The sequence below is a fragment of the Chrysemys picta genome, chromosome 3, assembly GCF_011386835.1.
Source record: "Chrysemys picta bellii isolate R12L10 chromosome 3, ASM1138683v2, whole genome shotgun sequence".
In the NCBI taxonomy this organism is placed as follows: domain Eukaryota; kingdom Metazoa; phylum Chordata; order Testudines; family Emydidae; genus Chrysemys; species Chrysemys picta.
In genome coordinates, this window is record NC_088793.1 from 139,144,676 (window position 1) to 139,168,914 (window position 24,239).

At 39.3% G+C, this 24,239-nt stretch overlaps 1 protein-coding gene and 1 long non-coding RNA gene across 19 annotated transcripts in view; both read right to left on the reverse strand.

Annotated features, from left to right (window-relative positions):
- CEP170 (centrosomal protein 170) overlaps positions 1-24,239 on the reverse strand; it is a 198,655-nt gene that overhangs the window by 43,345 nt on the left and 131,071 nt on the right. For 10 of the 18 annotated variants that reach the window (XM_065589131.1, XM_065589143.1, XM_065589146.1 and 7 more), the window contains 4 exons: positions 21,655-21,781; positions 10,108-11,982; positions 4,325-4,375; positions 2,209-2,443 (listed from right to left, as the gene is read on the reverse strand). In XM_065589131.1, coding sequence (XP_065445203.1) covers positions 2,209-2,443; positions 4,325-4,375; positions 10,108-11,982; positions 21,655-21,781 — 2,288 coding nt within the window. The remainder of the gene's footprint in view (positions 1-2,208; positions 2,444-4,324; positions 4,376-10,107; positions 11,983-21,654; positions 21,782-24,239) is intronic. The other 8 variants (XM_065589142.1, XM_005300526.5, XM_065589138.1 and 5 more) reach the window with 3 other exon arrangements.
- Positions 7,557-10,101, reverse strand: LOC135982433 (uncharacterized). The gene is made up of 2 exons (XR_010599793.1): positions 8,853-10,101; positions 7,557-8,757 (listed from the first exon to the last, which is right to left on the reverse strand). It is a non-coding gene; the product is annotated as an uncharacterized LOC135982433 (long non-coding RNA).

Sequence of the window (24,239 nt, forward strand, 5' to 3'; positions counted from 1 at the left end):
AAGATTCTGTCTCCAGTGGGAAAAGCTTTGTCTCTCACCAACAGAAGTTGGTCCAATAAAAGATATTACCTTACTCACCTTGTCTCTCTAATATCCTGGGACCGACATGGCTACAACTACACAGCATAAAGCTGGGAGCCTCTCTCTCTTGTGCTCTCAGGGTATGTCTCCACTGCAAGGTAAGCCCATGCTTGAGCCTGGCCCCAAGCCTAAACCCCTACTTGCATCTACACTGCAATTGTGCTAATCCAGGGCTCAGACCCAGGGTCCCATGACCCTGCAGGGCTGGAGGGTCCACGCTTGAGTTAAGCCAGGGTGTGAGCCCTATTGCTCTGCAATGTAGACACAGCCTTGCTTGTCTTGGGAGTCAGCAGGAAGTATCCCACAATTGGATGGGACAATTTCCTTAGTCCTCTCTACCCCAACAATCTGCAATCTACTCTACCGAAAAGGGAAGCCACACCTCCTGCCCCACCGCTTTGTGAATGGTAGCAGCTCAGGTCAGCGTTAGCCTATTCTGTTCTATTACGGATCTGCAAGCACACTATCAGAGAGCCTCCTGGGTTTTCAATGGAGAGCGAACTAAACAAGTCTTATGCAAAGTGAGTGCTTTCTGATAACATGCAGGGCAGCCAGTAAAATTTTCCCACAGTGCACTTAGGTCCTAGGGCTAGAGTGGCTACATTTGGGGGCAGGTGACTCTGGGATATGGGGGCACAAGAGACTCTGGGATATGGCTACTTTGACTTGGGTCTGCGCACTGCAGTAAGGGCGCTAGAGCCCTACGTTTGAGCATGGGTTAGAAAAGTCTAAACACAAGGTTAAAATACAATGCAGAAGCTCAAGCCCAGGGTTCCCTAACATGAGTCACTTGACTTGAGTCCCACTAACCCTGGGCTCACATTGTAGTGTAGACAGAATCCATAACAGAATCATACCCTTAGTGTCTGATGTAAGCCAAGAACTTCCCTTACAAAATAGCAGGGCTGTCAACTGTGCAAAAAAAAAAAAAAAAAAAAAAAAAAGTGCAGGTATCATTCCCTTCTAAAACTTCCATGGAAGCGAAGGTTCAGCAGCAATGTTTAGTAGCAGGAAGAGATATGCTAAGTCTGAATAACTGAGTTTCACAGATCCCCCATATGTGTTTAGCTCCTATCTTAGTATGGATTCTCAGAAAGAAATCCATGGGTCAAGTATGTGAAGTTTTAAAAGTTCTTACTGGAAAATGCATATTTGAGCTTCATTCTAACAGTTCCCAAGATCATATCAGAGTCCCTTGATTTATTTATAATATTTATGTAGCTTATTTACATGTATCATAATCTATATAAATGTACAACAGATTTTTTAATACCAGGAATTGGAAAACAATATTTCATATGACCAAAATATAATATTTCATAGCTGTGATGTCACAGTATTAAAAATTGTTTTTAAAAAGGACATTGTTAGGTCATTTAGGCCTCAAATTTAAGTTTTGTAAAAAGTTTCACAAAACTGAATATTAATCAGTATTTTAATAACATTTACCTAAAAAGTTAAGTTTATTTAAAGTCTATATGAAATGTACACAACCTTGCCATTGCATCACTGTAGAATGTGTAACAGACTATGCTTTTCATTGTTGAAGTGCAGTGCAAATAGCAATAAGGGGGAAAGTACATTAGATTTTTTAAACTGCTTTATTAATCTCAGGCACCAGCAACAATGGAAGTGATTTTTTGGACAAATATTTAATTTGACAATCTTCCTTCAATGCAGAGTAAAAACCAAGATGAACTAAAAATTAGAAGTGAAAACATGGTCTTTCATATGGTAAAAAAATATACCTCCAAATCCGCTTTGCATTTATCGGATTTTTTTTTATTATTTGCTGATTTTAAGGCAGTATAAAACAGATCTATTTCTTGAGGCAGAACAAAGTGTTAACAAAATACATTTGTAACTCTCACTAATGCAACTGGGAGATCATACAGAGGATATGTGTACCACAAGACATTACTACTGTTCTTCCTCCACAAGAGAGGTTTGCTGGTAGCACTACTTTGATAGTCTTTCCTTTACAAGGCTACAAGATTTCTGTACACCTAGCCATGCAGAAATATTGCATATGTAGAATCACCCAGTGATTTAACTAGCTCATTTGTTCAGCACTACCAGTTAAGATAAAAGGCTTTGATATTTTAAAGGTATTTTTTAAAAACAAACCTTGCTATTTCTTCTCGATGAGCAGTCCAATCGCGAATGTAGTCCTCCTGTTCCTTGATCCTGTGTTTGAACGTATTGCTAGTTTGCATTGCTGTCCCAGAGCTCTGCAATCGAGGGGTTTTCAGGGCTGGAGAAGTACGTAGACGGGTATGTTTAGGGGAATTACGGTTTGATCCAAACTCATCTTCTGAGGTGGAAGCATAATCTGTAGGAAAGCGCCTCCATCTTGAATTTACTAAATTAGTTTGATTATTAAAAAAGAATTATTATTGTATCTTTTGTAAGAAACAATAAAATTATTTCAGAAACACCACAACAAAACACCACAACCGCTCAATATCAAACCCCAAGTACCTTACAATAGTGTTTACTACATCTTAAAAAGAAAGATACTAAATTTGTGTTAAATAATAAATGTTGATTAATAAAATGTGGAAAAAGATGCTCTTTGTATAATGGTGAGTTGATAAAAAGATGCAAATGCCATTATTCCTACATAACTAAAGCAAGATGTGTTACAGAATGACGGCCCAATTCATTAACATTTATAGAGTTTGATTGCACTTATTTTTGGGGGGCAAATTCCCCCCACTCCCATTAAATTTAAGGTATTGATTTTTAAACAGGACACACACAAAAAAGTGTAAAGATGTACGAGGGAACATTGAGGCTGATACAAGGTCTCTCAACCTGGGCCAACATAAAGAAAGCACATAATTCCTATAGAAGAAATTATGCATTTATTGTTGGAAAAAATAACACTTTGTAATTCAGCATCTTGTTACAAAGATCAGTGACACATCTACAACAACAGCATCTTCAGAGCAGACAGGACTTGTACTCATACTGAAAAAAACACATTGCTGAAAATGGACAGAAGCAGTGGACAACTGAAACTGAGCATGAGGATCTTACTCAACAATCAGTCGTTAATGGCTATAAAATGGATTTCAGAATGGCCATCCTCACACTTTTTTAGATGATAGAGCGTTCATTATTATAACATGCCACATCCAATCAACCTCATGCCACAGAGCTTCACAACATAAATATTTCTTTGTTAATCACTGGCTCTAAAAATCAATTCTCTTGGACTAAAGAGTAATGTTAGGAAAATTCTTAATGCAATTTGTTAGTATTCAAATAACCTGACTTTAGGTTTGGTGCCCAAAAACTTAATTAAATTAGCTGGAAAATTTATAGACACCTTTATTGAGGTTGGTTAGGTGTGCTGACAATACTTTTGAAAACCAGTATATCCAAATGGATATACTTGTTCTTGTTAATTTATAAATCACAGATGCAAGATGTACTTAATGTGAATTACATAAAAATATAAGAAAATTAAAATTGATTTTTCCTTGAATTATTTATTAAAAGGATAGCAAATTAAACATAAATCAGATGTGAATATAGATACAGATATTTGCAATGTGAGTTTTTAGATGAGAACAGATTTGTATAATGCTCTGAAAGATTACAATATGTAGAGTGTGAAGCTGGAGTACAAGCTTAAGTCCCTTTCATTTAAACATTATCCTTTTAATTGTAAAAAGTAGAAATATGATTAACAGATTTTTTAAGGTGATTTAAAAGGAAGTATGGTTGCAAGCCTAATCCAAAGCACATTTAAAGCCCACTGAAGTCAATTAGGTTTTTTTTTTTTAACTGTCTGTTTTAATATTCTAAAATCAGCAAGAGGGGAAAAAAGGTCTATCTATTGACCCACCACCCCTTAACTTAAGGGATTCTAACTTGTTCTTATCAAGGAAAGCAGAACATAAGCAGAAAAAGTACTCCTTTACCCCTTCCCCTCAAAAAAGGCATCAAAAAGTGTGAGATTGCAGACAAAAGAATTTTAGGAGTTGGGCCCAAAGTTCATCAACGAAGTCCTTTAAAATAATTTTGTATTTTTAATTAATCCATTGTTACAATTCTTATTTTTAAAAAATCAAAATAAACATCAAATTTGCTTAAAAATTATATCTCTGAAGTGTTTCTTAAAGAGCTAGTTCAATAACTCAGCACTGTACAATGAGCATAAGTAGTCAAATTTAAAAACTAAAGATTGAATGAATAGTGAAATATTAGAAAGATATGATTTCTAGTACTCTACCACTGTAAGTTTCAACAGCAGGATCTGGGTCTGGGAGAAGCTGGGATTTCTCTGTGTACAAAATATTGTTTTATCATGTTAATTCTTAATGAAAACATTCAAATGTGTAGCATTTGCTTAACAAAAAGGTGTTGCAGATATTCTTAATTATAAATTATTTTAAAAGTAATTGATTCTGAAACAGTTTGAAAATTCGACAGAGAATTGCTATCCAAATCCAATCGCATTTATAACTAAAGGTAGATAGAGCCAAAAGCCTATTTAATGTTTGGAAAGATCATAAAGATCCAAGGCCAAAATGCGATTGTGTTGCTGTTTGGCCTACAGGTTTCTCATAGTAAATTGTGGGAAAAGTTATTGTGGAGTTAGAGTAACAATATCACAAGTCATGTAAATCATGATATATATTAACAAAACTCAGCATGTTTTGCATTAACCTAGCTATCTCTTTACAGACATAGGATTTAAAAAAAAAAACACCTTTTGATCTCAGGATGCACAGCCCCTTGGGGCCAGATCAACCCAGTAATCCTAGACTTTGCTTCTGCTCTACTTGAACCCTCTGCTGCTTCTTTCACTCTCTCTGTCTGTTGGCTTACAATGAGTTCTCCTCCCTTAGGCCAGCTAACTAGTACAACTACTAATCATGTGACATGCAGCTGTTCCAAAATGTGACACTGCCCTTGCAGCTATCCTTGCTGCTAATGTTGCTGCTCACCCCTCGTGACCACCATCTTTCCCCATCAATCTCATAGACTCAGACTTTAAGGCTAGAAGGGACCATTGTGATTATCTAGTCTGACCTCCTGCACACTTCAACCTCACCCACCCACTCCTGTAATAGAGACACAACCTCTGGCTGAGTTACTAAAGTCCTAAAATCATGATTTAAAAACTTCGAGTTACAGAGAATCCACCATTTCCTCAAATTTAAACCAGCAATGGGTCCATGATCCATGCTGCAGAGGAAGGCGAACTCCCCCCACCCCCCAGGGTCTCTGCCAGTCTGACCCAGAGGAAAATTCCTTCCCAACCACAAATATGGCAGTCAGTTGGACCCTGAGTATTTTGACAAGACCCAACAGCCAGACACCTGGAAAATAATTCTCTGTAGTAACTCAAAGATCTCTCCATCTAGTAGTGTCCCATCACCAGCTGTCGAGGATATTTGTTACTAGCAGTTGCAGATCTGCTACATGACATTGTAGGCAGTTTGATCATATCATCCCCTCCATAAACTTTATCAAGCTCAGTCTTCAAACCAGTTAGTTTTTTTTGCACTCACTGCTCCCTTTGGAAAGCTGTTCCAGAACTTCACTCCTGTCATGGTTAGAAACCTTCATCTCATTTCAAACCTAAACTTTTTGATGGCCAGTTTATATCCATTTGTTCTTCTGTCAATATTGGTGTTTAACTTAAAACAAGGCTTTGGAGCGGAGCCCCGAGCTGGAGCGTAGAGCAGCTCCGGAGCAGTGGAGCTGCAGGTTTTGGCCTGGAGTTGGAGCGGAGTCGGAGCACAGCTCCAAAAGCCCTGCTTAAATAACTCCTCTCCCTCCCTGATATTTATCCCTCTGATGTATGTATAGGGAGCAATCATATCTCCCCTCAGCCTTCATTTGGCTAGGTTAAACACGCCAAGCTCTGAGTCTCTTCTCATAAGGTAGATTTTCCATTCCTTTGATAATCCTAGTGGCCCTTTCCTGGACGTGTTCATTTGAATTCATCTATTTTAAACATGGGAGACCAGAACTGAACACAGTATTTCAGATGAGGTCTCACCAGTGCCTTGTATAATGGTACTAACACTTCCCTATCTCTACTGGAAATACTTCGCCTGAGGCATCCTAGGATTGCATTAATCTTTTTCACATTGGCATCTCACAGCCCTTGTGTGATCAACCAATACACTCAGGTTTTTCTCCACCTCTGTCACTTCCAACTAAGCCTCCATTTTATAGCAAAAATTCTTGTTGTTAGTCCCAAAGTGCACTTTACACTATTAAATTTCATCCATGTCTATTGCTCCAGTTTTCAAGGTCATCCAGATGATACTTCAGTCCTCCTCTGTATTGGCAATACCTCCCAACTTTATGTCAGCTTCAAATTTTGTCATATTCTCACTTTTTGTGCAAAGGCCATTAATGAAAATGTTAAATAAAATTGGTCTCAAGACCAGTCCCTGAGGAACCCCATTAGTAACCTCTTACCAGCCTCATAGTTCACCTTCACTATGACCCCTTTAACCAGTTCCTTATCTACCTTTGAATTCGCATATTAGTCCCCATGTTCTCCAATTTAACAAATAATTTCCCATATGGAACTGTATCAAATATCTTACTGAACTCCAGTAGATTAGATCTACTGTGTTTTCTTTGTCTAAAAAATCAGTTATCTTCTCAAAGAAAGAGATAAGGTTGGTCTGGAACAATCTACCTTTTATAAAACCATGTTGTACTTAACCCAATTACCATTTACCACTATGTCCTTAACTACTTCATCTTTCAAAATTTGTTCCAAGACTTTGCATGCAATTGAGGTCAAACTAACAAGCCTGCATGCAGTTTCCTGGATCACTTCCCCCCACCCCCTTCTTAAAAATAGGTACCATTTTAGCAATTTTCCAGTCATAGGGTACACCCCCTGTATTTATAGAATCATTAAAAATCCTTGCTATTGGGCTTGCAATTTCATGCGTCAGTTTCTTTAATATTTTTGGATGGAGATTATCTGGATCCCCCAGTTTGGTCTCACTAAACTTCTTGAGAATTGTCTTCCACATCAGATGTGGTAATTTCTATCTCCATATCCTCATTTCCATTAGCCACCCTGCCACTACCCCAAAGCTCCTCAATACCCTTATTAAAACCTGAGGCAAAGTATTTGTTTGACTATAAAAGGGTTAAAAAAAAACTAGATACGTTCATGGAGGATAGGTCCATCAATGGTTATTAGCTAGGATGGGCAGGGATGGTGTCCCTAGTCTCTATTTGCCAGAAGCTGGGAATGGGTGACAGGGAATGGATCACTTGATGATTACCGGTTCTGTTCATTCCCTCTGAAGCACCCGGTGTTGGCCACTGTCGTAAGACAGGATACTGGGCTAGACGGACCTTTGGTCTGACCCAGTATGGTTGTTTTTATGTTCTTATGTTTAGGTGCTGGGCCATACCTAGATTATCTCTAATCTACACCCCAGCCTCAGTACTTAGTGGGCCCACTTCTTCTTTCCTTGTTTTCTCTTTTTATTTGTATGGCTATAGAACCTTTTATTATTGGATTTAATTTCCTTTGAAAGGTCCAATTCTGCTTGGCTTTTGGCAGTTCTCACTTTTTCCCTACACTTTCTGATCTCCAAGAGGTAGCTTTCCTTGCTGGTCCATCCCATCTTTCATTCTTTATAAACTTTCTCTTAATAACCTGTTTGAGATGCTTGCTCATCCAACTTGCACTGCAACCCTTCCCTACAAATTTTTCCCCTTGCGTGGGATGCAGGATTCAGATAGTTTCTGTAACTGTGGCTTAAGATAAGTCCAAGGCTCCTTATATATAACTCTTTCCTCTAATGGTCTTTAAATGACTTTACAAATTAATAAAATAATGAACGAAGCGTCCTAGCAACCTGCTGAGATGAGCAACGATTGTCGCCATTTTAGAATGAGGCAAATAGAGGCACAGTGTGACTAGGGGTCTGTGTACATTAGTGACTGTTACACCAGTATAGCTACACAGACACAAATTTCTGTAATGTACACATGCTCATAGTAGCATGGCTACAAGTCACAAAGTAAGTTTGTGAAACAGCCACAAATGGAACCCAGAACTCCTAACTCCCAAGTAGCTGTATATTCCTTATTGATATTACATAGTGCCTGAAGAGTTCATTAGACCATATTTTCTCTCGGATATTGGCTTTGACTGTTTTGTTAACTATTTTTTTTTTTACACTTTACACTGAAACTTTTGTTTTCCATAAATGTTAGTATTTTTTAAAAAAAACAAAACATCATCTTTATAGAGTAGTCGTCTTTCTACTGCAAATATTCCAAACAATGGTGATGTGCCCTTTTTATCTGTTTGGTTAGCTTGGGATAGATAGCTCATAAGGTGGCAAGCTTTTCAGCTTTTCCCTTTGAAACTGCAAATATTTTCTACAAAAACCGCAGTGGTTTTGACCATGGAATGCAGTTAAATCAACAAGAACACTGCAGGAATGAGAGCTGTAACAGACTAAAGCATTCCCCATTGTTAAAGGAGCTGAACTATAACAGTAATATGGAAGTCAGTGAGCACACTGTAGTTCATATTTTCTCAAAAAACCCGCCTCCTGACTCATACTTTTGTCGAAAACAGAAAACAATCATATGACAAAACAAGAAATTTCTAGTGTTTACCTCTTCAAGGGTCAATACCACCAGGGTCTGGAATAATGATAGCTAACGTTAATTAAATCAACCTTGTAAATTAATTGCAAGCTCCTCAGAAGTAACTGTTTTGCCTGAACTGATGTTACAGTCAGTCGACTGGACACACAAATCTTAGATACTGGTTTAACCATCAGTACTAAATGTGCCTGATATAAATACCCAGACAGATAATATGCTGAGAAAAATACCTACATCTCCCTTTTAAAGTATTAGGGTAGATGGCTTGGGGTATTTTTTTTTTTTTTTTTTTTTTAGTTTCACTTGAATTCATGAGGATTACTGGCATTTCTGAAGACAACATTCAGAATGTAACAATACATGTGACTTCACATTTCAGGGAACATTAAGATTTATTGTTCAAGGAATAGATTTCTCTTAAATTAACCTGTGATTTAACCAGTATTTACCTCTCAAGGCAATAAATATTGATGAGCAGTACAACAGAAGTTACTAACTACTAAATATGCAAGTTATATATCAGCAATGGTTTTGCCAAAACAGCTTGGTTTATAGGCTCAAAACTATTAATTGTAATATTTTTTCATGTAAATATTAAATAATAAGGGAAATGTCAGAGAGGCTGAATCAACAATTTTGACAATAAGTGATCTGAGAAGAAGAAGAATTCTGGCCCCTGTAAATACAGATCCTCTCTTTTCACATAGGAATAAGTAACATAAATTGGTCTAGGACAGGCCTGAAGCCCTTGAGAGTGAAATAGATTTGGGTTAATACACAAGCCATTTAGTTTTGGAATATTTCATTCAGTATTTTTATGTTTAGAAGTATATATATTTTTCTACTTGTTACTTCTTACTTTACTTATTGTTTTAATTAAATTACACTTTTGTATTTTTAGAAGCAAATCTTAAATTACCTTGCATTTATCTTGTTGATGCTCCATGCCTTCTTCAGACTGCACTCATAGTTTTGCATACTTACAAACTTTCAAACACATTTCCTAGTTTTTAACTCATTGAACAGTGCTGCTGACCTAAACATTTAGAATTCTGACCCAAGCAAAAGAGGTTTCTAGTATATCTACATTTTTGTACTATGCCAATCACTGCAGCATTTGAGCACCTCAGATACTATAGTTAGTTGGAAGTTTCCAGTAAAAATCATAAACCAAATGGCTAAGGAATTAAAATCTCTTGTCCCTGTATTAAATTTAAAAATATCTGCAACGATAACTAATAGAACTCCTTTCTCAAAAGAGGAGGACTGCTTCTACTAAAGTTTGAGTTAATGCTTCGTAATAAAGCATTATTAGTTTAACACTTATAAAAAGAGAAAAGCCCAAGAAAATAAACAAAATATCAAGTACTGAAAAGACTAAATCCAAATAATCTCACATACCTGATGGAGAACTATGGGCGGAGGTCAATGATTTGGATTTAGAATCAGAAAGTCGAGAAATGCTATTAGCTCTAGTTCTAGCAGAAACTTTACTACTATCTGCTGATGGTGTTAATCTTCCACCACTTCTAATGATGGCTTCTGCAGTACGAGATGAGGCAGTGCTTCTAGTTATTGTAGCTTCAGAGTCACTACGTGCTGATAAAGAACCGAGCCTAGTTCTGCGTGGTTGGGCAAGTAAGTCAATTCTGGAGATATTTCTCCTTCCTGAGGGAGGCTTTGATGTAGAACTTGTAGTGGACACTTCAGAAGCCACTGAAGCTTTATCTGCATCAGCAAGTTCGCTATCTGAGGCTTCACCAAGTCGTGCTCTGCGCAAGAGAGAAGTCCTTGTGGGACGAGGTCTTGGAAGAGTGATTGACTTACTGGATTGCCCAGTTGTAATAGGTGAGGTCTTTGATTTAGCTGACTTACTGCCTTCCATTTTGGAATGTAAGAGTTCATCTGCAGAGGTAAAATAACCCCTTCCATGTGATTTGCCAGAATAAGTTTCTTGGTCAGATGACAAGATATCAGATATGGCAGAATGTGGTACACTAGATGTTTGGTCATCATCTGTTAAATCTACTGAAGGTTGTCTAATTCTTCCACTGGGTTGCACAAGTTTACGACCCTCTGCTCTTGAACCAGCATCTGAAGATCGGCTTTTAGTTTTCTTTTCTATCTTTTCTCTAGCATTTGTTGCAGAAGATTTTAAAACATCCTTGGAAGGAGAACTAGTGGAACATCTATCTTTATACAGGGTAGTAAAGCTTTTTCGCTTTTGAGTGGTTTTTCTTTCAGTGTCACCAGTAACCAGACTGATTGTGCTAGCAGTGTCTACATCTGACTCGGGTGATATGGAATTATCTCTGTTATAGCTAGGAGTTTCAGGTCCTTCATCTGTTTTGTTTTCTTCTCGTAATTTAGCTTCAAGGAACGCCATTACTGCTTCTGTGTCTTTTAAAATAAGTGTTGTATCCAGACTAGAATCAGTGTCCACGGAATCACTTCTCTCACGTATTCTGTTTGTGGAGGTTAAAGCAAACGAAGGGGGAGTAGATCCAGTTTGTTTATTAATATGAGGAATAAGCTCTATAGGTATATTTGTACTAGGTTTATCTATAGTAAAGCTGCCTTGTCTCACTAACGGTTTTGAAGATTCTTTCTTCTCTCCTCCTAATCCTTTTGGAGTTTGGCCTTTTATAATTTCCTCAGTTTTTTTTCTTTTCCCTTCACTTTGGACAATCTTCATTTCTGCTTTACTTGTAGAATGTCCTGGGGCTTTTTCTTGATGATTATCCAACATTTTATGTGGAGTAGGAGTTTCCTCTCTACCTTTCTCAACTTGATTGCCAAGAAGTTTAGCTGAAGACACTTTAGTTGAAGTCCTATGTGCCTGCTCCTTTTGCTCTTGCTGTTGAATTTTAGCTAAAGCTTGCTTTACAACTGAAGTTTCCCTGACAATTTCACTTTTCTCTTTACTGGAAGAAGAGCAGCTAATGGGGTGAGAAGACACTTTGTTGTCTCCACCAGGTTTAGGAGAAAGGCCATTCATTGTCCTGTTTGCCTTAGCCATGCTTCTACTACCTGCATCTTGTGGCATTTCTTTTTGGGATGCATGAGTTGGAGTTTCTTTCTCTTGAAGTTCTGTGTCTTGTTTTTCACCTATCTCTGATCTCTGATGAGATGTAACCTTTGCTCTTGAACTTTCAGTAGCTTTTTCCTCTTTTGGAAGCTGTGGAAGTGTTCTCCTCTTTCGCTCGCCTTGGCTAGTCACAGAAGTGGCTGAGCTAGTACTTCTAACTGAAATACCAGATTCACTGATGTCCGTATCTAAAAACGGAATGAAAAAACCTTTTGGAAATCAGTGACTGAAGAGCAAATCTGCCAATAGAAACATGCATTCTTAAGGTTACATAGAAGTAATTAAAGTACATTATTTCTATTGCACAGAGAAGAGAATTGGAACTTTATCTTTTGTGAAATGACATTTAAAAGTCCTCCTAAACCATGACACAATAGATTATGTAAACCAGTCAATTACTTTCACCAATCTATTAGTCACAGAACAGACATTTTAAGACACTGGAGAAAAATATTATCTATTAATAAAAATACTTTTATGCTACAGTATGGCACATGAAGGTTCTGATACGAACAAGGGAATATTACACACTGTGACAAGCACACATCAAAGCACTGGTATGAAATGAACATCTGTCAAAGTAATGGAATTCTTGTGCATCAGCTGTGGTTTCTTACAGGGATCCCCTAACAACCAAATGCACAGAGCTATGCATTATCTTTAAGCGGCATCTTGCCTGGAATTTGGTGTGTTGCATGGTTGGGCAAAGGAAGGTGAAAAACTACAGTGGTAGCAGGGCAGGAATAAGAATAGAGAGAGCGATGATCTTCTCTCTTGTTCCTGGTATCTGCTTGTTAACAAACAGACTTATTTTCCTCCCAGAACTGGTGAATTTTGGCTGTGACCAGACAGTCACCCACTTGTGAACCACCTTGTATTCATGACCACAAGGTTTAAAATCTAAGACCAGAAAATTGGTTCTCAAACTATTGAGTATGGGCCCCCAGTAACCCTCAGTCTTTCCTGACTGTATACACAACTAAACAATTTGAAATTCAAGCAGAGTAGGATTTGGGTAATGGGAAAGAAGGTGGGTCTACAGGAGAGACTCTTGGTGGAAATGGTCTGCAGAATAAAAAAGCTGGAGATCCACTGCGTCTAGATCAGGGAAGGGCAAACTATGGCCCGCAGGTCGGATCTGGCCCATCAGATCTTTTAATCTGGCCTGCGGGATTGCCCGCCCTGTGGCCAGTGTGGCTAAGGCAGACTCTCTGCCTGCCCTGGACCCGCGACGCTCCTGGAAGTGGCCGGCACCATGTCCCTGCGGCCCCTGGGGGAGGAGGAGAGCAAAGGGCTCTGTGCACTGCCCTTGCTGCAAGCTCCGCCCCCCACAGCTCCCACTGGCCGGGAACGGGAAACCGTGGCCAACGGGAGCTTCAGGGTGATACCCACAGGCGAGGGCAGCATGTGGCGGAGCCGCCTACTCCACTCCACCTTCAGGAGCCACTGCTGGACATGCTGGCCACTTCCAGGAGTGGCGCAGGGCCAGGGCAGGTAGGGAGCCTGCCTTAGCCCCGCTGCGCGCCGCTGCCACTCCGGAGCCACTTGAGGTAAGCGGCGCCAGGCCGGAGCCCACACCCTGAACCTCTCCTGCACCCCGCACCCCGCACCCCAACCCTCTGCCCTGAGCCTCCTAACCCCCTGCTTTGAACCCCCTGCCACACCCCAAGCCCCTGCCCTGAGTCCCCCCCCGCACTCTGCACCCCTTCCTGCACCCCAACCCCCTTCTCTGAACCCCCTGCCACACCCCGCACCCCTCCTGCACCCCAACCCCGTCAAGCCCCCTCCTGCACTCCGCACCCCCTGCTGCACCCCAAGCCCCTGCCCAGAGCCCCCTCCTGCACCCGAACCCCCTGCCACACCCCGCACCCCTCCTGCACCCCAACCTCCTGCCGAGCCCCCTCCCGCACTCCACACCCCCTGCTGCACCCCGCACCCCTCCTGCACCCCGCACCCCTGCCCAGGGTCCCCTCCCACACCGCGCACTCCCTCCTGCACCCCAACCCCCTGCCCCAGCCCTACATTCATGGCCCTGCATACAATTTCCCCACCCAGATGTGGCCCTCGTGCCAAAAAGTTTGCCCATCCCTGGTCTAGATAATCTAACAGGTCTTTTCCATCTTTACAGTTCTAATTCTATGAAATGTTTAAGGACTTTTGTTTATGTTACTGGCACCCCGCAGGACCCAGATTCTTAATAGACTATAGAAGTTATTAGAGAGACAAGGTAGACCAACTTCTGTTGTGAATGGGACAAACTGCCAAACTATACGTAAGCTTATCTCTCTAATATCATGAGACTGACACAGCTACAATACTACACACAACTACAGAAGTTATGATATTGTGGCTGTTGTAAATGCACAGTAAATCTACTTTTCTCAGGACAATGATTAATTGTAAAGCTGCATTGCTGAAACAACCTGGTACTTCTTGAGTCTAGTAACTTCAAAGGCCTGTTACCAAACTCCAAATTACTTAAGTTTAAACTGTGTGTGTCATGAAGTCTGCTACAGTCTTTAGGCTCATGCAGGATCACAAAGCTGGTAGCTCATGTTTTTAAAACTAAAGAGAAAAAATAGTAAGAAAAACAAAAAAGATTTACCCCTGTAAGTCTGAATAATGACAGGAAAGATGGGACCTACCACTCCAGTACTTTAATTGTGTGAGCGTTCTGGGGTTTCCACTCCCTCCAGTCCTACATGCTATGCAAAATTGCTCTGCAGAAGATGGTCAAATTTCCACTTGTTTCCACTGCTTTTAGGCACAAAAAGTGAGCACGTCCAACACGGAAGTTCAATAGCTCACTAATATTGCTTTATTTTAATACTTTTGCTGACTTTACTTAATGCAAAAAGAAGCCATCAATGTCTCTAACTGTAGTGACCTCATCAAGCTGATAAGACTGAATCTGCCCCAGCTCCTTTCCCCTCAGCTTTGTGTAATAAAGAGATCCTCTATGACTCAATTGCTGGCTGGAATATGTACTTTGAGGGCTGTCTCTCATTTGGCCTTGCAGCCTGAACCACGTTGAAAAAATATTTTTTCTATAAAGCCCAGAGTCCTCAAAGTCCTGTTTCAGACATTGTTTAGTCCTCCATTAAACATCTTTCCCTGCCTGCCTGAGAATAAGAATCATCAGCACCTCACTTATGTAAGACTCCACTTATTGGGGATCCTCCCATGACCAACTAACATGTTTTTAAATGCCCTTGTCCACTCTGTGGACAAAATCATATTTAATGTTGTGCTATTTAATACGGTTTCTAATACAACACATTTGCCCAGGGTAGACAATTTCACACAGGAAGAAAAGGAGAGGGTGGTCAACTTGGAAAATACCAAGACAGCAAAGTGTTGCTGGCTAAAAGTTAACACGGAGTTAAATCAATCTTAGTTTTGGTCTGCCGGCACCCAAAGACAGTGGCTGTAGACAGTCCCAATTGCTGGCTCTCAAATAGACAATATAATGAATCCACTACTGAAGTCTGCCTCCATTCCAATCGGGGAGATTGACCAGGTTCAAGTGTCCCAGGACAGAGGGACTTTGAAATGGATAAAAGACTGTCTGTGATTAGGAAGAGATACTAACTGAAGGGTCAGACAAAGGTAGAGGCTGCAGGACCATAGTCTACCTTGTTCAGCTTCAATGCTGGGGGGGATGCCTTAGACAAGGGTAAGGTGGCCACTCACATATTTCTGGAATAGCAGACATTCCAGTACTTCTAGGAACAGCATGGGTCCGCATTCGCTGGCATGACCTTGCACACAGAGCATGCAAAGCCACGCTGCATAGGGGTCACTATTTTTAGGACCGCCCCATGCCAGCTGAGGTGGGTGGAGCAGCATGCTCTTAAAAATAGCATCCCCCATCCAATTTTGTCCCTGTACTGAACAGGGGACAAACCTCTCAATACTGGACCAGTGGCCTCCCTAGCCAAGGGCATGGGGTGGCACAACCTAAACTTGCAAGATAAGGAAAAGGTTTAGGTAAAATAATATGCATATAGGTGTTTTGCTTTTTCATTGCCATTGTTGTTTCCTCTGTCGTTTTCCTGTGGACAAATAAGTAGCACTCTGTTTGGAACAAGCTGTTCTCTGTCAATGCGCTTTCATACTGCTCTCAGGCTCCTGGATGGAGTGGCCAAAATGGATTTGGACCTTCTGAGGATGCAGTTTTGAACAGGGGTGCCATGACCTGGGGACCCAGTCTAAAAGGATTCCATTCTGAGAAAAGTACAGGTGGTGCAGGCCTATCACTTGGAAAAGATGTGCACGGAGAAACTGAGTGAGGGATCAAAAGTACAGCTCACCCTGGAACAGTAACAGCCTACCATAAAGATTATTGGGGTGAAAAAAACAGTTACCTACCTTTCCATAACTGTTGTGCTTCGAGATGTCTTGCACATGACTATTCCAATTTAGGTGGGCACGTGCCCCATGCACAGATGTCAAAGATTTTTTTCCCCTCAGTGGTAGCCACTGGGGTGGTTCACTGTCGCGATGCACCATTGCATGCTGGTATAAAAGCAGAGCTGCCCGATCCTCCCTCAGTTCCTTCATACCAGACAGACTCTGACAGAGAGGGGAAGGTGGGCGGGTCATGGAATGCACATGTGCAACACATCTCGAAGAACAGTTATAGAATGGTAGGTAACCCTTCTTTCTTTTCTGAGTGACTGAACATGTCCATTCCACTGTAGGTGACTCACAAGCAAATATACATGGAGGTGGGTTCGGAGCCTATCTGAAGAGTGATTGTAAGATGACCCATCCGAAACTGGACTGACGGGAAATATCATAATGAGAAGCAAAAGCGTGGAGTGATGAATAGGTTTACAAATGTCTGATCAGCACTTGCACCAAGAAAGCTGCAAAAGCTGCCTGCTTTCTAGTAGAATGTGTCAACACTCTAGCTGGCGGGATTGTATTAGTTAGTTGCTAGCATAAACAAATGCACTAAGAGATCTGGGATGAGATTCTCTGAGTGGAATATGGTTGGCCCTTATGTCTGTCTACAACTGCTACAAACCACTGAATAGAAGATCTAATAAGATTTAGCCCACTCCAGGTAGAAAGCTAAAACCCTTCTCACAGCTGTGTGAAACTTTTCCTCATCCCTATGCGCATGGGGTTTTGGAAAGAATGCGGGCAAACAAATGGCTTGGTTAACATGAAAATTAAAAACTACTTTCATGAGAAATTTTGGGCAATGGTGGATATAAACTTTATCCTTATAGAAAACTGTACCAGAGTTCTCAACTTGCTCACCCTTTTGCCTGAGGTAATAGTCAGCAAAAATGCTACCTTCACGGAAAGTTGAAGAAGGGAAAAAATGGCCAGGGGCTCGAAGGGAGGTCCTTTCAATTTTGCTAAGAATAAGTTCAGATCCCGAGGGATGGGGTCTTGTATATGTGGCTATAATCAGACCAAGCCCTTTAGGAAACAGGTGACAATGGGGTTTGAGAAAAGGGATCTATTACCCATCAAGACGTGGAAGGCTGAAACAACTGACATATGCATCCTTATACATCTAATAGTCAAACTCTGTTTTAGATCTAGAAGATAGTCCAGGGGTGTCCACTTCTGGAGAAGTGCTTCCACTTAGCCAGGTAATTGTTCCTAGTTGACAGTTTTCAGGGGATGGCCTTGACAGACCTGGCATTGACAATCCTCTCTTGGGAGACACAGCATTCCAGCGAGGTCTCTCCCCTGAACACTTTGAGTGTCTACCTCTGTCTGGCTTCAGGACCGATTCAGTTCAACGAGGAACTGAACTTGAAAAAGGCCTAAGCCTTTTCTTCAGTATGAGGGAACGGCCCTGAGGATCAGCCGGCATCTCCAATGAAGCGCTCTGTATCGAAATTGATAAACTTGGGGCAATTTCTCCATGTGAGAATTCCAACAGGGGTCAAAGTGCTGCATCCTTAAGCAAGCACATAAGCCTCCCCACCCTGTTTTTTTCTGAGCAGGGCTTGAATCTTTGCAAATGTGACATTTGTTACTAGCATGGGATTTCCCCAAACATTTCAAGCAGGCCAGATGTGGATCGCTGACTGGCATGGGCTTTGCACAGGTTCAGAAGGACTTAAATCTCACCAAATGAGGCATCGTTCTGGTACTGATATTGGTACCAAAAGATAAAAAGTTGTCAAAAAAAAAATCACAAAAACGGAAACCTAGCACTAAAATTGTCTGAACTAACTATAACTAAAACCACTAATCTACAACAAATAGGATCTTTATTCAGAAAGGAGAGGAAAACACTTGAATTAACAAGTCTGGATTGCTCCGACAACTGTCACTGGCGGTAAGAAGGACCTGAGGTGTGTCAGGGACAGCTCCGCTCCCTTTTACCAGCATGCAGTGTGGCGATAGAAGATGCTTGAGCCATCCCTATGGGTACCACTGAGGGGAAAAAAATCTCAGACATTTCTGCAGGTGCATAGTTTTGGAACCAGGGAGGCTTTCTCCCGAATGGCATACTAACGATAACTACTAAGCTAAAATATAAAACTATTTACAATGTGTTTACTTTACAGGTAATGCATGGAGTGAAGGAAGACATGATTCTGACTCAGGCCATGTGGAGGCAAGAAGGAACTGGATCCTCTTCTACCCTTGAAATATAAGGGAAGCTACTGTGTATATGTGGGTCAACGGATGCTGAAAAATTTCTGGACTCTAGGGAGCAGCACTCTAAGAATATATATTTAGACATTTCTACAATAAATATTAACTACAGTAAAAGTAGAGAGAAATATTCATTTTACTCAGCATTTCCAGCAACAGCTCTCTGCAAATGTGCTAGTTGCTGCTACTGTGTGTTGCAGAATGCCAGGTGCTAAATACTTCTATTTTTAATATGTTTCTGTAGTTATCTGAGACCAAAGAAGTTTTAACTTTGTATCATTGGTAAGAATTACAAAGTCAGCCATTTTTCACAATGAAGGCATGCACACCAACTCCTAAATTAACCCAGCAGAAAATTCCTCCAAGACATTATCCCTGCACTGCAGCCACCATGATTGCAAGAGAATATTGTGGCTTTAGGAAAGCAGCATTGCTTTAGGGTGGAATTTTGATATTACATTCATTTCAGAGTCATGAACAACAAAGTTGTCATGAACGACACACACACACACACACAAAAAGGGACATGGCCTGGGTTGCAGGACAGCAATATAAAGCACTGGAGTAGTAGCTCATGAGTTCCTAGTCAATTAATAGTATGCTCATTTCAAAAGTTGGACAACTCAGTGAGACTATATCGTCCTGTGATTTCCAGTCCATTTTATAGTAATGCTTCAAGATGGAAACAGCTATATAAATATGTAATATTTACAGTAAGAATTTAAATACATCATTATCATCACAGCGTTTAAGAGCTGTAGTGATAGACGAGGACCCAATTGTGCTAGCACCATAAAACAAAGAACAAAACGAAACCTGGGGAGGATTTTAAATTTATAACCTTATAAACCTTGCACTAGAACCTTTGATTTTCAAGTAGCTGTGTTTAAGTAATCAACCCTGTGTTCTGCATTGAACTTTTACAAATAAAGATGAAAAGAAGAGAAAAAATAAACAAAGGGATCACCTCCTTCACAGTCAAATATATGTTTTAATGCACAACATAAAGAACAGCATATTCAAATAAACAAGCCTGGCAAAGTTGTTAATAAAAGAAGGAGGGAGCCTGAACACTTGCCACTCAGAAGAGACAGGATAATGTGGTTTGGCAACTGCATGGGGTTTTGATGATAGCAATATCAAATTATACTTAGAATGTTTATTTGGACCATACAGTTGAAGTTTCAGGTTGAGTGTTTACTGTTCAGTCCACTATAACTCAGTGGGAAGGGGTATATACAGGGGAATATGCCAATAAAAAGATTTGACAAGCTTACCCAAACTGAAGCTTAAATGAATGTCTCCTTTTATATTTTCCCAATATAGGTACCAATAACCTTTTTTCTATACTGTTCGGCCTATTTTATCATTAATATAAAGCAGGGCTGTCAAGCGATTAAAAAAATGTATTGCGATTAATCGCATTGTTAAATAGAATACCATTTATTTAAATATTTTTGGATATTTTCTACATTTTCAAATATATTGATTTCAATTACAACACAGTATACAAAGTATACAGTACTCAGGTTATATTTATTTTTGATTACAAATATTTGTGCTGTAAAAAAAAGTATTTTTCAATTTACCTCATACAAGTACTGTAATGCAATCTCTTTTTCATGAAAGTTGAACATACAAATGTAGAATTATGTACAAAAGAAATTGCATTCAAAAATAAAACAATGTAAAAGTTTAGAGCCTACATGTGCAGTCAGTCCTATTTCTTGTTCAGTTAATCACTCACACTCAGACAAACAAGTTTGTTTACATTTGCGGGAGACAATGCTGCCCACTTCTTGCTTACAATGTCACCTGAAAGTGAGTATGGGTATTTGCACGGCACTGTTGTAGCCGGCGTCGCAAGATATTTACATGCTAGATTCGCTAAAGATTCATATGTCCCTTCATGCTTCAACCACCATTTCAGAGGACATGCTTCCATGCTGATGACAATTCTGCTTGATAATCCAAAATAGTGCGGTCCGACACATGTTCATTTTCATCATCTGAGTGAGATGCCATCAGCAGAAGGTTGATTTTCTTTTTTGGTGATTCGGGTTCTGTAGTTTCCGCATTGGAGTGTTGCTCTTTTAAGACTTCTGAAAGCATGCTCCACACCTCGTCCCTCTCAGATTACAGAAGGCACTTCAGATTCTTAAACCTTGGCTTGAGTGCTGTAGTTATCTTTAGAAATATCACATTGGTACCTTCTTTGCGTTTTGTCAAATCTGCAGTGAAAGTGTTCTTAAAACGAACAACATGTGCTTGGTCATCATCCGAGACTGCTATAATATGAAATACGTGGCAGAATGCTGGTAAAACAGAGCAGGAGACATACTATTCTTCCCCAAGGAGTTCAGTCAAAGTTTAATTAACACATTATTTTTTTAAACGAGCGTCATCAGTATGGAAGCATGTCCTCTGGAATGGTGGCCAAAGCATGAAGGGGCATACGAATGTTTAGCATATCTGGCACATAAATACCTTGCAATGCTCGCTACAAAAGTGCCATGCGAACACCTGTTCTCACTTTCTGGTGACATTTGAAATAAGAAATGGGCAGCATTATTTCCCATAAATGTAAACCAACTTGTTTGTCTTAGCAATTGGCTGAATAAGAAGTAGGACTGAGTGGACTTGTAGGCTCTAAAGTTTTACATTGTTTTGTTTTTGAGTGCAGTTATGTAACAAAAAAAATAACTGACATTTGTAAGTTGCACTTTCAAGATAAAGAGATTCCATTAAGGTACTTGTATGAGGTGAATTGAAAAATACTATTTCTTTTGTTTATCATTTTTACAGTGCACATACAGTGTAATAAAAATATTATAAAGTGAGCACTGTACACTTTATAGTCGGTGTTGTAATTTAAATTGATATATTTGAAAATGTAGAAAAACATCCAAAAATAGTAAATACATTTCAATTGGTATTCTACTGTTTAACAGTGCAATTAAAACTGCGATTAATCATGATTAATTTTTTTCAGTTAATCGCATGAGTTAACTGAGATTGATCGACAGCCCTTATATAACGACTAATTAAATATCAGACTAAAATATAATTATGAGGTTTTTTTTTAAAAAAAGACTTAGCAGAAATGTAACTGATGATGAATCTTTAGTACTGGTGATAACTAAACTATTTGTCTAGTTCTGTAACTAAGTCCTTCACTTCCATAAACTCTTTGCTACAGAAATTAAGATGACGACAACTTATCCTACCGTTTTCTAGAGGAGCAGGTGCAGATGACTCCAACCTCATGTCATCTTGGTCATGTCGGGTATGATTAGCAGCCAAACTAGCCCACTGGGACACCCATCGTTTACTTCCAGATGCAGCAGAGCCTTCCTGAGAAAAAAAGAAATAAGACAAGAAACAGCAGATTTTGCTTAAAAGTATGTGATATAAAGTTGATAAACTGGTATATTATCAAAACACAGATGTGTCTGAAATCTTAATTATTTTCATGGAAAGTGCAAATATTAAAGGAACTAATTTTAATTTAATTTTGGAGAATCCTAATGTTAATACTGGATTGACAGTCTTAAATCCTTTATTGCGCTAGACAGATGCAGAACAACTACAGGCTGGGCAGTGGTTCCCAACATTTTCCCACTGTGATGAATATTCAAACAATATATATTATGTGAAAGAATATATGCCTAGGTGAAACGAGATTATTTCATTCCTGAACTTAGAGGAAGTTGTTGACAAAGGTAGAGCTAGCAGGCTTTAACCACTCAAAAATTAATATATTTTTTCCAGGGGGAAAAAAAACCCAAAAGGGCAAGGCAGATATTTTCTCCAGAGTAAAAGGGAAGCTATTAAATTGACCCTGACAGGAAGACTAGTTTAAGGGTTGGAGAAGCCAGATAACTTGGAGTACTTCAAAAAATAATGGGTATTAGTAGCATATGTAAACATAATTGCCGGAAGATAAAGGTGTCTGGAACTGTATTTCTACATGAAAATGTGAAGTGACTGGAAAAGGTATCTGGCTTTGTAAATTGTAAATAAACTGTATCGTTAAAGTCCAACAATATAGCTTCATGTATGAACCAAAAGACTGAATTGCATTTTTGTAGCCAAAACAAAGGAAGCTGAGGACATTTTTTAGTTTAGATAAAAATTAAATGATTGGGTTTACAAGATAACCAGGATTGTCTTAGAGGTATCACTGTTGTCAATGTAAGGAACCAATGATCTGGAAAGAACAGGGTCATAAAAGATAGTATCCTGAGAGAAACTATGCTTGAATAGCTTTGATTTCTATTTACTTAGCTTTCCTTTTTAATCAAAGTTTAGACTTCTAAAATTAGGCTTATATACAGGACATGTCCTTATGTCTATGTGTTGAATTATATGACTCAATTTATTTTTACTGTTGTATAATTTAAGATTATACTGGAAAAGGTCTCTAAATATGCAGATATAATACTGCTATTTCATTTAACATACCGCAGCATCACTGTCTGTGCATCTCACTCATTCACATAGACAAACAAAAATCATATGTCCAAAGGCTCTACTGAAGTTAATGAAGACTAATAGGATGGATACAAGGGGGGAGGGAAGGGGATTGTGTGCAGGGAATTCATCTTTAAGAGTCTAAAAAGAACAATTTTATTGACAATTTATATCTCCAGTGAAGATGGGTAACTCTAGCTAGACAACATAGATTAAGGTAGAGGAACTGAGACCCACAAATGTACCTCACGAAGAATCTGGATGAGCTACCTGCACTCTTGAGAGTTTAGCTGAATCTCCATTGTCCACTGAATTCTTCGCACTTCCAATCAGAGTGCCAGTTAGGGTATATTGTGATGGTAATTTTCCCACTTGGAACTGGACTGAGATTCCTACATATTTCATCTAAATCATCTGACAGTCCTGAGACATTAGCAAATATCAGCAAACTATTTTACTGAGTGTCTAAAGTAAAAGGTTCTATATTCTATTGACATTTTTGAGTCAACCCCATCCACTCAATCCTTCTTTAAATGTTTAAAACCCCAAATCATTAATTTGTTTAGATTTCACACATAGAAATAATATATTTTAAAGAACAAAACAACTGAAAATCATTCTCTCATTTAATTGTCAACATTTGAATTCATGGTACTGAATTGCCCCTGCTGATGCAGTTGACATCACTAACACAAAAGAGTGCAAAGAATGCTATGAATCTAGCTTCCAACACTATTTTAGGAATGTGAAATGCAGGAGGAACCCATCAACCTGATCTTTGCCATTAGACAAACTTCAGCAATTTGAATTCATTTTTCAAAATAAAATGTTACAAGTTTCAGTTCTACTTATAGAAAATTAAGGCAATTTTTCATTCACTTTAAGTGTGTGTATTACTGGCCACAATGGAGAAGAAAATGATGGCAAGAAGAATGACAGATCTTTCTACAACAGTTCATATATTGTACTGAATTATATAAATAACTTGCAGTATTTAAAGACTAATGGAAGAAACTTTTGTTAACATCTAAAGGTTCATCTTCCTTTTTGGTTTACCCTAAACTTTATTTACTTCATTTCCCCCTGTTCCCATTCACAGTATTGTTTTTATTACAACATAAACTCCTGCCAAAATATGATGTAGAGACCAATTAACCACCTGTGAACCATATGCTAAAGGGAAATATGAGTAGCTCAGCTTATACTACCCGTAAACCCAGGAACTTAATCACCTTTATCAGAAGTCTGAACTCTATCAGTTTGTGGAATAGGAGATTATGGCCAGCTTTCGCAGACCCAAAAATTAATGATAACAAAACGAGCTTTATATTTTACTTTC